The sequence below is a fragment of the Tasmannia lanceolata genome, unplaced genomic scaffold (assembly GCF_043159265.1).
Source record: "Tasmannia lanceolata isolate RefF3 unplaced genomic scaffold, GAP_Taslan_0.1 ptg000018l, whole genome shotgun sequence".
In the NCBI taxonomy this organism is placed as follows: domain Eukaryota; kingdom Viridiplantae; phylum Streptophyta; class Magnoliopsida; order Canellales; family Winteraceae; genus Tasmannia; species Tasmannia lanceolata.
Window position 1 is genome coordinate 18818629 of NW_027518695.1, and position 17327 is coordinate 18835955.

General features: G+C 38.4%; 1 protein-coding gene and 1 pseudogene across 2 annotated transcripts; both read right to left on the minus strand.

Moving 5' to 3' along the window:
* Nucleotides 1-645: 645 nt before the first annotated feature.
* LOC143850790 (uncharacterized) lies at nt 646-11448 on the minus strand. Of its 2 annotated transcripts, XM_077360045.1 has the most exons (10): nt 11254-11448; nt 11018-11141; nt 6290-6369; nt 2122-2285; nt 1949-2041; nt 1766-1867; nt 1375-1689; nt 1211-1294; nt 902-1126; nt 646-796 (listed from the first exon to the last, which is right to left on the minus strand). In XM_077360045.1, the coding sequence occupies exons 5-10, from the start codon at nt 1952-1954 to the stop codon at nt 773-775; spliced, it is 756 nt and encodes a 251-aa protein (XP_077216160.1). In that variant the 5' UTR covers nt 1955-2041; nt 2122-2285; nt 6290-6369; nt 11018-11141; nt 11254-11448; the 3' UTR covers nt 646-772. The 2 variants fall into 2 exon arrangements, 1 of the variants encoding a protein (XP_077216160.1); XR_013236054.1 differs by lacking the exons at nt 646-796; nt 902-1126; nt 1211-1294; ... (2 more) ...; nt 11018-11141; nt 11254-11448 and adding exons at nt 2398-2578; nt 2654-2962; nt 3054-4614 and having other exon boundaries at nt 1765-1867.
* Nucleotides 11449-15155: 3707 nt separating this feature from the next.
* On the minus strand, nt 15156-16459 carry LOC143851860 (cytosolic sulfotransferase 15 pseudogene; annotated as a pseudogene).
* Between the last annotated feature and the right edge of the window lie 868 nt (nt 16460-17327).

Below are 17327 nucleotides of genomic sequence, written 5' to 3' on the forward strand. Positions count from 1 at the left end.
GTATGAAAAGAGTATGGGCAATCTTTCGTGTGGGGGAGAGTATTTTTCCTAAGTTACAAAACGTGTGTTAGTGTACGTAGGAGGGTTATTTTTGTCTTTTATGTCATGCAAGATATTGTTGTTGTTATTTTTGTCTATTTAGCATCAATAAACAACTAAATGACAAACTTTCCCTGCAACATTCTCTAATTATTATCCCATTAAAAAAATATGATCATAACCACAATCAAACTAACTAAAATATTGCACGTGACTATGCACACCTTTTGCAAGATATTGTAGTTCTTGAGTACCGACATTCTTCTTGGTAGTAGCCGGTCCAATCCGCATCTAACTTGTAGAACATTATATCCCATTCATTTCAGTCATGGCACGCAAGCTCTACAACAAACTCATGAAAAAAATTATGTGTGAATAAATAAAAAGAAGAAGACAAATAAGGCAATATTACATAAAAAAATGATTGAACTGTACCTTCTCGAGCTTGTCAACATTTGTTGTTCAGTAATTAGGTATCTACTCAAAACCACCAAAGCCCCAAAGTTAAACAGTAACACCATAGCAATAAAATAGGCAAACGAGCAATATAATGCGCACAAGTTTTAATTCTAGATAAAGTAAGAGACCCATTATACAAAGAAGATATACAAAAGTCCATAAACGAGGAAACTTTACAAACTCAAAATGTCTATTACAATGCAACAAAAGGTATATAGTCCGAAAATCAACTATGAAACTGAAAAACAATCAAAATATATAGTAGAGGTCGGCCTCAAGCGGTATGAGCTGGTCTAATCTGCAAGAAGAAATCAAACAAAAAAATATTAAAATAAATTAGAAACACCAAGTTAATAGCAGCAAAAATAAGGAGTAGTAAAATTTTCATTGGTCATTTACTTACAAGATAGGACTGCCAAGCGACTGGTGCTCCCGCTGCATCTCCAATAGTCTTGAGGTATAGGGATGGCTTTAGCAAAGGTTCCTCCGGCTCAAATACGACATCGATTTGGACCACGGAGTATCCAAGTCCAATCGGCAAATCATCAACCTCATCATTCGGATCTCTGCTGAGAAAAATGCCCCTTGCCACTTGAACTCCCTTTCGTATTTTACTCAATAAAACAACCTTATCAACATTATAAGAAACAAAATTAATGACTTATGTAGATGATCGAAATATCAAGTCAGAATTTACATAACGGATTTATACCTCGTCTGAGGAGGGTGATCGTAATCCATGACTGCCAGAAGAGGAAGCTGCATTAGCTCGCGACTGCAAAACATCTTCGGGAGTCTGCTAAGAAAGATATTGTAATAAATGTATGAAATGAAATATCTACGTATTAATCCTAAGGGACATAGTGAAAAACTTACGTAGTTGGGGCTGACGCCCTGGAGGTGGGTTAAGATCTGTGACATTTGTAGTTTCACTTGTGTCAGCTCCTCTGCCATAATTGCATTCACCTGTTCTAATTGGGCCATTTTCGTGTTAAGATGCAAACTATTTCCTCGGGGTTGAGGAGGCCTAGTTGGAGTGCCCAATGTTGTTGAGGGAGTAGCAAAAAACCCAAGCATACGCACCCTACCACGTGTCTCTTCCCTCATTAACTGGCCGAAGAGGTCATCTCTGGAAGGGATCCCGCTCGATTCAGGTTCGGGATTCTGCTCCTGACGCTCTTTGATTTTTTCCTTCAAAAATATGAGGGAAAATAATGACAAGTTATATAAAGTTGTTGACCTAAATAACAAATTATGTAAAACATACCATAATCTCCTTGGATTTAGGATCTACAGCCTCCCCGTCTTTTTTCGTATGGGTAATCACAAACGTATCCGCACGGCTCGGCATTTTCTTCTTAGCTTTGAACTGTACTCATTTCAATAATGATAGCAAGTGATCAATATAAAAAAGAGATAGTAAATCAACATAAAAGGTTGCTGAAATTACCTCCATCTTGGTCACTCTTGCATAGCTCCGCGAACCGGCAGTGTGTGCTATCGTTTGTTGGGCTCGGTTTGCCTTATTTGTTGCGCAAAGTTTCTGCAGTGTGAAAACAATAAATAGATATATAACTATAATATTTTAAAGGAGAGAATAATACAGGAGGTAATATTGTCTACCTGCCCTTCAGGAGAGTTCCAAAAGTCGCATAGAATTTGATATTCTGACGGGATAACGCTTCTAGGTAGTGGTGGTTCATTTTGGAGGAAGAATTTAGTCCTCAGGGTTGACTTCCATTCCCGCCATTTCTTCCCAAGGTCTGCTATAACGTACGGCTTGTTGTCTTCAAGAACGTCATATTTAGTTTGTATTACATGTCAAGTGAAATATAAGTATCATTAGGTTAGAATAATAAAAGTAAATGTAGACATATATACAGATTCAACTACGTTTACCTTGACAATTGCCCACATATCTTTTTTTTTTTCAAGTGGAACCCTCCTCCAGTCCCTATATGAGATAGGACATTTTTCACCTGTCCTCGCAATATTCCCGAGAAAACTTTCGAAAGGATTTGTATTTTCTGAATCTGGGAGCGCACGGGGACGCTCGCTCCAAAGTTCGGCAATGTGTTTTCTACATGTGAATCAATGAATGTATGAGAAAAGAAGAGTCGGGAAATATTAAATTATGACACTGGAAGTAACTTACTCAAGATATTGGTTGACAACAGCGCAGTTGAAGAGAACATATCGATGTGCCTGTTTGACTGTCCGTGGATCTATGGGTTCCATATGAATCTTTCCTAGAGCGCGTCCTGATACTGAGAAAATAGCGAATCCTTCTTCAAATTCACACGGAGCATCTTCGTCATTCCTTTGTGGTCGGTTCAACTTTGATTCAACCCCTTCCAAATATCTTGCACAAAACGTTAAACATTCTTCCCCAAGGTACCCCTCTGCAATAGATCCCTCCACACGATTTCTATTGCGAACATACGATTTTAATGTTAAAAGGTACCTACAAAATGTGAATACTTGTATTACGTTCTGTACTGAAAATATGTACACAAATTAACTGTTGAAACATAGTTTTGAGAAGCTCTGCATACCTTTCGATTGGGTACATCCATCGGTATTGTACTGGTCCAGCTAACCTTGCCTCATCCGCTAAATGAATCGGCAAATGCACCATAACATCAAAAAATGCCGGTGGGAAGATCTTTTCCAAATGGCATAATGTTAGTGCTATCCTATTTTTCAATTTCATAAGTTCGCCCGATTTGAGAACCTTTGAACACAACTCTCTAAAGAAGCTACAAAGTTCAATCAATACCGAGCTGACGGTCTTTGGCAATGATGAACGTAAAGCTAATGGTAATAGCTGTTGCATCAGTACATGGCAATCATGGCTCTTCAATCCTGAAATCTTGCGCTGCTTCATATTCACACGTCGTGAGATATTAGATGAATAACCATCAGGAACTTTGACGTGTTTCAAGGCACCACAGAAAATATCTTTCTCCTTTGAAGACATTGTGAAGCATGCTGGGGGCACGTATGTCTTGTTATTTCCTTTAGTTATTGGGTGAAGCGTTCTCCTGATATTCATTTTCTTTAAATCTAGCCGCGCTTTTACACTATTCTTTGTTTTTCCTTCAATATTTAGTAACGTCCCAATGACATTATCACAAACGTTCTTCTCGATGTGCATCACATCTAGATTGTGGCGCAATAACAATGATTCCCAATACGGAAGACAAAAAAATATGCTTTTCTTCTTCCAATTGTGTTCCTTACGAGGCATCTCTTCGGTATTCTCCTCAGGTTCATTGGGATTCTTCTCACGCCTCCTTTTCTTTCCATGGGTATTCGGCTTCTTCCCACTGTTATCTGACTTCTTGCCACGTGTATCTTGTTTCTTTCCACGTGTATCTAGCTTCTTCCCAGTTGCAGTTGGCTTCTTCCCACTAGTATCCGGCTTCTTACCAAATGTTACGTTAATGCTCTGTAATTGATCCAGAACTTGACTGCCTGATAGCGGAATCGGAGCTACCCTCCATTCTTCCGTCCCATCAAAACCTGACTTATCAGAACGAAATGTGTGATTGATTGGTAAGAATCGCCGGTGGCCCATGTAGCATTGCTTACTTCCATGAGTCAACCTTTGAGAACACGTTTCTTTATGGCAAGATGGACAAGCCAGTTTTCCTTTCGTGCTCCATCCTGACAAGTTAGCATACGCCGGGAAGTCACTAATCGTCCACAACACAGCTGCATGCATTTGAAACATTTCATTCCTCGCTGCGTCGAAAGTCTGCACACCATCAATCCATAGTTCCTTCAACTCTTCTACCAAAGGTTTCAAGTAGATATCTATGTCATTCCCTGGTGAAGATGGTCCTGGAATAAGCAGTGAGAGGATCATATACGGTTGCTTCATGCACATCCATGGTGGCAAGTTATATGGCATTAGAACAACTGGCCACGTGCTGTGAGCAATACTCATCGTCCTAAAGGGATTGAAGCCATCACTTGCTAACCCAAGTCTAACATTGCGAGTCTCTGAACCAAACTCTTTATACTTGTAGTCCAATGTCTTCCATGCTGTTGAGTCTGCAGGATGCCTTAATATACCATCTTTTGTGCGGCCCTCATCATGCCATGTCATAAAAGATGTTGTTTTCCTCGACATGTATAGCCTCTGCAATCTTGGTTTCAGTGGGAAGTGACGCAGAATCTTGGCAGGAATTTTTTTTCCTTTTGTAGATGTCTCAGATGGCTCGTCATCTGGATGTACTGCATCTGTTCTCCACCTCGATGCCCCACATGTGCGACATTTAAATTCATTGGCAGCTTCCTTCCAATACAACATGCAATCGTTAGGGCATACATCTATCTTGTTGTAATCGAGGCCCAAATCCTTAATAATTTTCTTCGTTTCATAAAATGACTTTGGCAACGTTTCACCATCAGGAAGTGCCTCCTTCAAGAGATCAAGTAACATAGTGAACGATTTGTTGCTCCATCCATTGAGACACTTGATGTGAAAAAGTCGAACAAGGAAGGATAATTTAGTGAATTTGCTGCCCGGGTATAATTTCTGCTCGGCGTCCTCTAATAATTTGAAAAATCTTTGCGAATTTAAATCTGGCCCCTCCGTACTTGTATTTCCTAGATCAACCCCACCGTCTGATGGCACATTGTCCATTGCACGGTTAAACAATGGGTTGAGGTCGTGTAACATTTCATGCATTTCATCTTGTAGTATGGGTTCATCCTGCACTCGGTGATCACTGTCAGCCATAACACACGCCGATGGCACTGCCTCCCCATGAAAAATCCATGTATCGTAGCCCTTAAGCATCCCATCGACAACCAAATGATCCTCGGCCTGTATTCGATCAACCAAATAAATGTTGCCACATTTAACACATGGACATTTGATCTTGTTCCCATAATTAGTTCTGGCAAATGCAAAATCAAGGAACCGATCCAACCCTGCCCTATATGCTGGGTCAAGTCTGTTTTATCAAAAATGGGAACATGCGTGAGGCTTATAAATTAAGATAACGAATTGGTTAAATCCAAATTTCATAAACTAACCCTACGTACGTTACGAGGGTTGTACCTTGGAAGTTGCATCCAACTTTTATCCATAACTACTCTCCTGCTTTACTCAAGGATAGAATGATAATGATTGGAACGAATGTGTACGACTGAAGAAAAACAAAGTGTCATTGAGGTCAAACACACTTGTTAAAATAAAGAATCCCAGTTTCGTTGTGAAATAGGGAGAAGAGGTGGAGGCAAAAGGGGAAAGGAAAAGGGGATCGTGGGTTTTTATAGATCAAGTATTCCCGGCGGTTTTACTTATTACCGCCGGTGAATAACATATATTGCCGACGGTCATGGCTGTCGGGAATATTGTGGCCACGGTTAAAAAAAAGCGTAGGATGTTATCAAGATTCCCGGCGTTTTTTACGGAACCGCCGGTGAAATTTGGGTATTTGCCGACGGATATTACGACCGCCGGGAAATAGCCGCCGGTAATACCCCTTTTTCTTGTAGTGTGCCGAGATAAGAAAGATAGCATGAATGATATTAAGAACAAAAAGACCATCAAGGAGTATTAAGAACAAAAAGACCATCAAGGAGTATAACAACACGGATGTATTAAGTCAAAATATTAAAGAGAAACAAGCATTTGCTAGATGCAATGGCCAAACATGATAGAAGTTTAGAAAACCAAACAAACACCTCATGTGTGGCAATGGAAAAGAAGAGCTAGGTTAAAGAAATCAACCAAAAAAAAAACAAAAGCAGAATTAGAGAGGTTCATTAGCACCTTTAAAATCAAAGGGAGTGTGGACAACTCAATAGGAGGGAACTCTATCAAATCAGAGTTAATGCTATGAAATGCCTCACCTGCAGAAATAACATAAGAATGGTTAATAAATCCAGTGATACACATAACATCCACACACAATATTATCCAAAGCATAATGGTAGCAAAATGAAAAAAACAAACATGCCAGTTACCATAAATAATATACCTATGTATAAACAATGGTAGCTCAAAACATAGCTTGAACTACAAAAAACTATCTCTCTTGCAGTTTGAGATGTGTTCCCTTTTTTTGGGATTTCAGTTGTATTTAACAAAGACCAGTAACATAGCCTTCAACTTGCCATGGTTGTCAATGTTTCTACTCAAGTCCTTTGAGCACTCCTTCCATGACCACAAGGAATATAAACTGATTTAGATGTGTAAATAGGCAGCCCCAAAGCAATTGAAATGGCGTTAATTTGTAGTAACCAAACAAGAACAATCCATCAACTTAAGATAATCCCTTTGGAGAGTAGGATCTCTGGTTAAACAGTTCATGAATAGGAGTCAAATACCCTGATTTAGCACAACACCATTCTCCAGAGTAGGGGCTGATTTTTCAAAACGAGTAGTTTCCACAAACGCACAAAGGTGAAACCTTACTGGTGAGTGTACTCTCCAACAATACTATGAGCCCGAGTTTTGTCTTTGTCTATGGTAGATAAGGAGCTCTGTGTTCAAGTACCAAAATTGATGCAGCCCAATATGTGGCAGTCCCAAAATTTGCTCAACAACTGACCTGTCATGTGAAGATAAGCAGGTGGGGACATTCCTACATTGAACAGGGTTCTATGTAGCTGAACCATTATTAGTTAAACTTTAGTTCAGGCTAGACCTATTGGGTAAGCAGTCAAGGCTGGTTTGTAAGGGTTGGTGTGCACTATGATTCCAATTGGTAGGTTGCGAGTGGAAGCCCAAGCAACTGGTTCTGTTTCATACACTCTTTTTTTTGAATGATCTGTTTGATATACTTTGCCTCTCTTGAATCAGAATAAGAGATATTACTACTCATATGAAATTTATTTGTGTTCCGACAGCACTGGTTCGGATCACTTTTCCTTGTTCGTTTAAGTTGGACAATAAGTCCTTGATGTAATGCAGGCATAATTCAGGTATCATGCTTTGACCTGTACGATAAGCAGGTATCATGCTTTGACCTGGCTACTTCCATTTTGTACTTCCTGTATGATACACCGGTATCATGCTTTGGAATGGATCGTAAAATCTTGCATTGTACAGGGTAAAACCTGAATTTTATGAAGATATAACCCAGATTTTGTAAGCTAAAATCTGGATTGTTCATTTCAGGATTATAAAATAAGGGTTTTAGCTTACAAAGTGTAGGTTTTAGCTTGTAAACTGACGCAGTATGGGAATCCCACTTTCACACCCTTGCACCGTGGAAGGATGAATGTCAGACTCATCAACATAATCAATTTGATTTCCCTCTCTTGACTCCACATCTTCCACATCCTCTTTGGTAATGTAGAAAAATAAGATAGGGCCCACATACAAAGGAGGATCTTTGGGTTTATTCTTTTGGGGTTTAAGTCATTTTAAGTGACATCTTATTATGAAGGGCCCACTTTGGGGGTTTTCGTATGGTGGGGATACTGACTCAAATAAAGAAGTTAGCGGATTGGGTTTCAACTTTCAACCACACGAACATCTTCCCCTGTCATTCAACTTTTCTCTCTTCTTCCTCACTTCCTCTTCTTAGCATCTCTCATCTCATCCTCTATTATCCTCATTTCTCATCTACTTCTGATTTCCTGTTTTGTGATTTTATTATATGTATAGATTTATAACATGATATCAGAGAGGGTCTGATCCAAATCAAAATTAGGGCCCTAGATCATGTCCATAGTTTTTTTTCCTTCTATGGGGAATCAAAGATGCTAATGGAGAGCAATGTTTTATCCTTTATTTCTTGCTATATATGCCTTCTTTGGGTGAGATTATGTTGTGTTGATACCTATGGAAGACGGACCAAGCACTATCTCTGGAGTTAGCCAAAGTTAATCACTCCCATAGGAAGTAGTCAAATTGTCCATCCAATATTGATGATTACAATGGTTAAGAAAGAAATTATTTGGAGTGGACATAGTCCATTATGATATTTATTGATAGTCGGGGGAAGTTGGTTACAAAATCGGAAAGGTTGAAACACCTATAGAAGTTGACCCATTCCACGATGACAGCAAAAGCGATAATCTTATAGTTATGGCTTGACTCTTAATTGATGGGGCCTAGTATTAATAGAAGCCTTCTATTTCTAAGATAGGGAAGGATGTTTGGGACATGGTAGCCTGAATCTACTCTCAATGGGCAGATTTAGCACATATCGACTGACTGCATAAAAGGATAAATATGCAGCAAGGAACTTTGTCCATAGAAGAATACTTGGGCTTTTTAGGCAAAAGTGGAAGGGACTTGATCATTAGCCCTCCTCTCGAAGACATAAAGAAACAAATGGAATATCATATAACTCAACTCAACAAAGCCTTTGTCCCAAACTAGTTGGGGTCAGCTAAATGAATCCTTTAAAAAAATTTCATGAAGAATGTGAAAATGGAATATCATATGATCTTTGAATTTCTTGCAAACTTAAATACAAAACTAGAACTCCATAGGGTTTAAGTACTCGGAAAAGATGAGTTAAATCCTCTTCAATCTGTCTACGATTATATTAGAACAGAAGCAAGCAGAAAGAGACCATTACAGGTGCTGGTTCAACAACTAATGTGGAACATTCAGCTCTAGCAATGAATTTTTGAGGATAAGGTTGAAACAGTTATGGGATAAATCAGTCACGTTCAGGGATTTCCAAGAGTCAATAGAGATAAGCTGAAGTTCTCTCGTTGTGTGTGTGGGTGTGGGTGTGGGGAGGAGGAGGAAGAACCAAAGCATCCCTCCTTCATATGTGGGCTCTATCCTATTCTTCTACAAAGTGAACAAATGAAGACGAGAAAATCAACCAATTAAGAGAATTGCTGATAAAAGTGACTCATTTGAGCTGTTGGGAGACAAACGCCTTTTTCACCAAACTAAATACTTTCATAATTCACTTTAATTGCTTAATTATTGGCAAAACTTTTACTAGATTCACCCTCAGCATTCACTTTTCCAACTCGCAAAAGTAACACAAGCCTACTCCCAAACAATATGACTGATTTCAACCTCTAGGATGAGTACTGTCACTTGATGATTGAAAGTCAAAATGGTAAAAAAGTCACCACTGGATCATTATTTTGCAGCCATCCTCAAGTAGAAATTAGCAAAAGAAAATTGGTATTGACAGCCATAAATTTAGACATTTTGGACCATGCTATTTTTTTTTCTTATTTGATTTGCTTTTATTTTCCTATATATAGGATGAAATTATATGGGTGTCATGCCTAATTTAAACAGTGACTGTACCTGCACTAGTAGTAAAAAACCTTCTATTTATAGCACAGATTCAAAATGAGTAGTGATTCTTAAACTCCATCATGAATATGTTTTAAAAGTACGACAATAGGTTAAGCAAAAATATTAGCAAGCATAATGGAACAATCAAAATTATGGGTTTACCGAAATCTTCGGAAGTTTTAATATTCGGTAAAAGAGATGGATAAGGCTTTATAAGGAAAGGGTAGGTTTGTAGGATGGTCTTGTGGGGTTTGTTTAGTGCCTTAAACTAGGGAATTAAGGGACTATTTAGGGAACAAAGATGGGCTGTGATGAGGCTTTAGGAAGGGACTAGTTTGTCTATTCTATGCACTGTTTGTTGGTTAAACTTATAGAGGGCTGCAAGAATTAAGAAAAGGAGGCTTTGGGTAATCGGTCAAAACATGGGTAATCTAATGCGGAAACAGGGGCTATTTTGGCAAGGATTTTAATATATTTAAGTCATTGCAGTGGGCTGAAAGGGGGTGGTATCCAGTTGACTTTTGTGGGGATACAAAGGAAATTTTGAGGACTAGCTTTTTGTGCACCAAGTACTGGGTTTTGCGAAAGGGCTTAAAGAATATTAAAGGGTTGTTTTGAGGCTGAGCAAATAATTAGAAAGTGGGTCTGCTTCAAGGTGGGGTTTGCAGCAATAAAAGAAAGAAGAAGAGAGGCTAGTATTCAAGGTTGTATTGCTAAAAAACTAGGAGATTTCGGCAGCTATGTGGCTGCCTATTGATGGCGGTTTCAATGGCAGAACCTGAAGGTTGAAGCAGAGAAGGCTACTTCGATGGTGGTTTACCGTTGGTATTCTACTTCCATATAATATATCCTACGTCTTTAAAGAACAGAACCCTAATCTTCAAAAAAAAAAAAAAACAACATTGGAAACAAAAAGATTCTTCAAGATAGTAGATTTCTGGAAAAAATTCATTTCATAGGAAGGAAAAAATTAAACTATTACGAGAACAAACACATTTCTTTGTCATGGAATTTCACAACTAAAAGCAAGAGGGATTGCACATTATGTAAAAAATTAAATCCTAACCCCATTCCAGTTGAGAGACGGGTCATCTCTTCTCTCATAAAAACCAATCTACTGAGATTGTTTACAAAACCCCCAAAATAAGATCGATGAAAACCCCTAAAAAAACCCTTACATTCTGATGGAAAACCATGAATAAATAGGTAATTTAGCTAGGTTGGAAAGGAACGAGCAAAAAGAAAATACAAAGGAATTTTAGGGCTGAAAATCACCTAGGTCTTCGTATCTTTGGGATGTTAGAGAGATCAGACCCTTCGCTTCTTCTCCAATATCCAAAACCCTAAACAAAGTTATCCTTATCTTCTTCAAGCCCTCCTTTCCACCCTTTGCAAAACCCTAAATAGAGATCCAAAAAACATATATTACAAGCAAACGAAATAGGGAGAAGAGGTGGAGGAACAAATGTGAAATACAGAGAAGAGGTGGAGGAAAAAGCAAACCAAATCACCTAGCTTTCTTCGAAGGAGAGTCTCGATTTCTTTTTTTGGTGAGTCTCGATTTCGTTCCTAGCTAAGACGGTGAGAGAAGTGGAGGGAAAAAGAGTCTCACGCGCGGGAAGGAAAATGGGGAATCGTGGATTTCTAGCTAGAGTTTTCCCCTTTAATATATGCCGAAGGTCAACAAATGCTGGGTTTTTACAATACGATTCACCGGCGGTTTCACTTATTACCGCCGGGGAATTCTACATTTTGCCGACGGTCATGACCGCCGGGGATATCGTGGACAACATCACAAAAATGAGTTCGAGGTTAACGCGATACCTCGGCGGTTTTTCTGTGACCGCCGGTGAAATATGGTCTTTGCCGACGTTTATTTGGACCGCCGGGAAATATCCGCCGGCAATAACCCTTTTTCTTGTAGTGAGTAGATATGATAGATGGTTGGCACCTTGAAAATGGTTCTTTTATTTTGTTTATGTGTTGTTGTTAGATTATAATTCAAATTTGTGAAAATGTTGGACCCATCCAAGCTATCCTTATCTTAAGTTTCTATAAGTTTTATCTTATCCTTGATGAAGATAGAGTTTGTGGCTAGTTATTAGGAAGTGAGTTTGATCATGCGAGACAAGTTTATAGAGTTGTACGTGTGAGTCATTAGTTATTAGGAAGGATGAGTATAGCTTTTCTATTTTTTAGGTGACGGAATTTATCTACGCGAGTCATATGTAGTTAGGATTGTTAAAAGTTGAAAAAAGTGTGATGTTACACGATTGTGTATTTTCTATTTAAATGGCTGGTTTGGTTACTAGTAAGGTATGAATGAGATAATGAAAATAAAGTATTTGTACTCTTCCTATGAAAAAAGCTTCTATTGTGTTTTGTATTTTAGTTCATCAAATTCTTTAAAGTGGTATCAGAGCAGAATGGCCTAGGACGATTTGAAAAGATGACCGGCCCGGGTTCGGTAAGTTGACAACATGACAGGTAATACCAATTCTTCTTCAAATTTTCAGTAAAGTGTTCCTTTTTTTAAAGATGATAATTTTCAATTTTGATCTATTAAGATGAAGACCTTGTTTATGTCTTATGATTTAAGGGAGCTGGTAGAGAATGTGTATGATAATTTTGCAAAGCAGGAAAGATTAATAACGACGATTGAATTGATGGAGAGCAAAAAGAAGGATGCAAAAACATTTTTTCTCATCCAACAAGCCATGGATGAAACGATATTTACAAGGATTATGATTGCAACTACATCAAAAGAAGGATGGAATTTGCTTCAAGAAGAATATCAAGGTACTTCGAAGGTAATCTCTCTTAAGTTACAAACCCTCCATCGTGATTTTAAGAATTTGTTTATGAAAAATTCTGATATAATTCGAGATTTTTTCTCACGAGTTAGTTATATTGTTAATCAAATCAAAACTTATGGAGAAAAATTAGATGATGAAAAAATTATTGAAAAAGTGTTAAGGAGTCTTCCCACTAAACATAATCATATAGTTGCTGCCATAGAAGAATCAAAGGATTTCCAATCATGTGGTGCGAGCATCTAGAGTAAATCAACCAATCATTTTTGTAGTCAATAGCCTTCTTTCCAGAAGAACTTGTTGCACATACTTGACTCTTCATAATTGGGGATTCTACAACATTCGGTGCAAAAGAAACCTCCCCCTCAAAGTCGTGTTCTATAACGGTCTCTTGTCCTACCACTTCACAAGCAAAAGAAGCTTGCATGTCCCATTCACCACCATCATTATCCTCATTGTCTTTGGATTCGATGACAACATTCCCATCGTCGATCTCAATCTTAACCCAACAATTTCTTTTAATATGACATGGCTTACGACATCAATAACAATAAAAATCAAGTTTTTCTTGTGAATTTTCATTGTTATTAGTCCGATCACCTTTCCTATAGCCATCTTTCGACTTCTTATTTTTCTGCCACTTCCGCTTACTATTCTCCATAAGCGCTTCCTCACTCTCTTTCATAGACAATCCGGCCATATGTTTTGGAAACATCTCTTGATTAATCAAGAGATTCTCCAATTCTAGGAGAGATGGTTGCATTGGCCAACCACGTATAGCCTTGATAAATCCGCTAAACTCGGGATTCAAGCCGCGGATAATCAACCTCTGCATCCGGCTTTCACTAATATTAGAATCCTCATCTAACTGTAAGATCTCGTTACACAAGTTCTTAACTTTAATGAAATATTCAGAGACGGATAAATTACCTAGTGTTAATGAACCGATCTTGTTTTCCAACATCTACAGCTGTGCATTGCTCGCCCGTGAAAAGAGAGATGAGAGTGCCTCCCACACTTCTTTCAGAGTTTTCTTTTCTCTAATATGCTCGATCAACTCCTTCTGTATTGATGCCTTCAATATGTACAAAGCGTTTCCAGCACGGATCTTCTACTTCCGCAGTATATTTACTCCCTTGTCTGGTGACTCAATGTCGTTGCCATTCATTATCTCCCATAGATCATGGCCTTCAAGGTATGACTCCAAGCACGACTTCCAATAGATGTAATTGGTATTGTTGAGCTTTTCGATCCCCGCCAACATACCAACACTTCCCGCCATCTCTTCTTCCAACCTCGATATCACCTCGAAGCAACCAAAGAACAAACCGGTATTCCCAACTTGAAATCTCCTCTAAGCAAATCCAAAAACAGGCCGGTATTCCAATCGAATACCTTGCTTTGATACCACTTGTGAACTTCTCTTTGCTGCTTAGGAAGAAAAACAATTCAATAGAGAGAGAGAGAGAGAGAGAGATAAAATTGCCAAAACCGTAGATGCCTCTGAAAAATAACGTGAATGCACTTTATAAAAATTGTGGAAGTGTAACAGAACGTGAATATGCACTCTCTAGAAGATAACGTCAATAGCACTCTGTTAAGAAAAAGACACTCAAAATATTTATTCACGTTCAAATTCTATACATACTTCAAGTAATGTTCTGCTTTTTGATATAGGACATAGCTTTCAGATATTCTAGTTTTCTTTTCTTGTTATTTTCTTTCTTATTGGTAGCTATATATGATTTGTTTCTTTAGAAAGGAGTTATCGATAGGATGTAGATTTTTTTTCCAAAGTTTAGTAAGATTTGATTTCTATTTCTCTTGGTAGCCTACTAATTAGTAGGCTAGTTTTTGTTTATAAATATGTTAGTGTGAAAGAAGCAAGGATAGATTATGATGAATTGAAAATACGTTTTCACTAACTCTCTTTTCCGTCTCTCTTCTTTCCTTGTGGATTCTAGGGTTCTTCTTCTTCCCTAGTGGATTCTAGGGCAATATTCGGATCGTAAGCTTCGGCTGTGATACTTGTTTGATTTGCTGCGTTACTTTGATAACCATAACACGTAGCTCTAGATAAAGTGGAATTCTTTAAACTAATCTAATAGCAATCCTATGTAAACACAACTCTAAATGACTAATAAAAGATAAAATGAAACTCTAAAATAATAGCTATGAAGTCAGTGGTGATATAATGTTCACAGTTAGGACGACCCGATACATACATAGCATTTTTTTGGTTGCTTAGTAAGAGCGTTTTTGGAAATCAAACAAGAGTAAGATACGGATGTGAAACTACCAATTACTCCAAAAGCTTAAGCTGTTGGAGATGGTGTTGTTTAATCTTTTAGACTCTAACATTCCTGCTCAAGAGTGGCCCCTCTTTTTAGGGTTGGCCTACACGTGGAACATGTGACCTTTCTTTATGGGTTGGCCATTATATGTGGATTTTTAATATCAAGGAGTTTTGAACCCTGGGCAATTGCTCTGATACTATGTGAAACGGCCAATTACTCTGAAAGCTTAAGCTGTTGGAGATGGTGTGTTATTTAATCTTTTATGCTGTAACAAGGGAAAGCTCACAGATGAAAATGACCCAATACAGAAATTGTACTTTTTTTGTTGCTCGGCAAGAGCTTTATTCGAAACCAAATAAAACAAAATCAGAAAAACACATATCAATATGACACAAAACAGAAATGGTACTGTTTTTTGGTTGGTCAGTAAGAGCTTTACTGGAAACCAAACAAAAAACAAGAGAAGAAAAATACACATATGAAGATGAACCAGTAACTAAAAGGAGAAGGTGAGACCAGAACTGTGGAACTTTTCCTCTGTGAGCTGATCCAAACGCTCTTTCATTGGAGGGCTCAAATGATTTACCCAATCACCCACCTCTCCTTTCCTAAAGAAATTCTTACCGTCAATACCTACTTCTACTGTTCCTCCCTTGTTTACTTTCAAATTGCTCAAATTCTTAAAACTGCATAGCTTTGATATTTCCTCGACCACCACTTCTCTCTCTTCCTCCAGAGAGAAAGGATACCCCAAGAACTCAGCTAACCTTTTCAAATGAAGTATGGGTTCTTTTTTCATTTCCTCATACTTCAAGAACAACACCATTTCAGGCCTTTCTAAACTTGCCTTCCAGTAACCTAACACATGATCCCAATAAGGACCAAGTGCAGAATCTCCAGTGCAAAACAACTCAAATGCCTCCTCTAGAGGAAGTGGTTGTCCTACACTCTCTTCTCTCAACTTGCTAACGAAAACCCACATCGAAATGAAGGTATCTCCTGGATTCCGGCACAAGTAAACTATCCGACAATTCGATTCTATTGCGGATTCCGGTAACATATTGTAAGGGATGTGGGTAGCCAAGAGCCTAGGGGAGGGAAGGCCCTCAAATTCAGAAAGTTGGTTATTTGCAAAGAACTCCAACATGACAAAAGGGACTAGGCCATGGGGGTTAGCCTTGAGCAAGGGGTGGTCAGTGAGAAGGTAACGCTTCCGGTTCACAACAGCGAAAGCAAGCGCCTTCAGCCAAGTGGTACCAGCCTTCGGCGTGGTGACCAAAAATGTATCTCCATCCCGGGGTTGATAGTGTTGATGGAATGCCACTGCTCCTTTCAAGTACTTTACAGGATACCAGAAGCCTTGATATTGATAGAAATAAGGAAGTGACCACCCTTTCGTTCTTGGAAGAGAGGAGATCAGTTCTTTGCATTCTTGCCTTAATATTTCATCGTCTTTATTCCGTTGGGATGTTGCCATGGAGAAGATAATGAGTCTGAGGACCTAATCTCCTCAATGAAATTTGCAGAGATTGGATATGTAGCCACATATTTATACTCCAGTTCTAGGTATATCACTTTCCATCTACCAATCCCTTGGTTCTAAACCTTCCACTGTAAATTTGTTTTGATTTTCTCACGCTTGTCGGTGATGCAGTCCAGACCTTTCATCTTATAGGTGGCTAACTTTATGTAAATTTATGAAGTATTGAATGCATTGTCCCTAACAAAAAAAATTTTTTTGACTTAAATTTAAATTTTTAGAGGTATGCTAAGCTTAAGGGCTCCCTTGGAAAAAATGATGGAAGAGCCGCGCTCAATGGTTGGACACTTGGACGTCACCAGAGTCATTTAATATTATTTAACTTTTACATTTCTTATATGCACTTTGGTGAGTGCAACCAATGGTGTGCCCTTCCATCTATTTTTTTTGCAAGGGCACCTCTGAGTTTAGCATTCCTCTAAATATTTTATATTCCTTGCATCATCCTCATAAATTCCAAAAAATCATGCGTCCGAGATGCACTTGTAATCTACTCTTAATAAATTTCCTATCTTTATCAAATAAAAAAAATCAATACCTTTCATGTTTCTTTTGATAGAAGAGTCCTATTCACAAGGGACCCTTGGAATTAGCTTTTGAAAAGATAGAGAGAAAAAGGAAATTCTCCTTCCCAGGCACCCCAATTATGCAACAAAAGGGCCTCCCACCACTTTCCTCCATGCATTATTTCCTTCTTTAAAATGGCCGTTCTAGGTAAAAAATGTAAGGAGGTTAAAAACTCCACTCGTTCCTCATTTCATCATTTCTTAAAGCCGAGAGAGATTGTGAAAAAACTTCCCAAATTTTCTTCTTGCTTTCTTTTCAGAAGTTTCCTTTCTATTGGACTAGGAATAGAATTATGTCATCCATAGGAATCCCATCAGACGTCCATTGCCAAGAGGAGTTTTATTCCATTAAGGGAACTCCCAAAATCT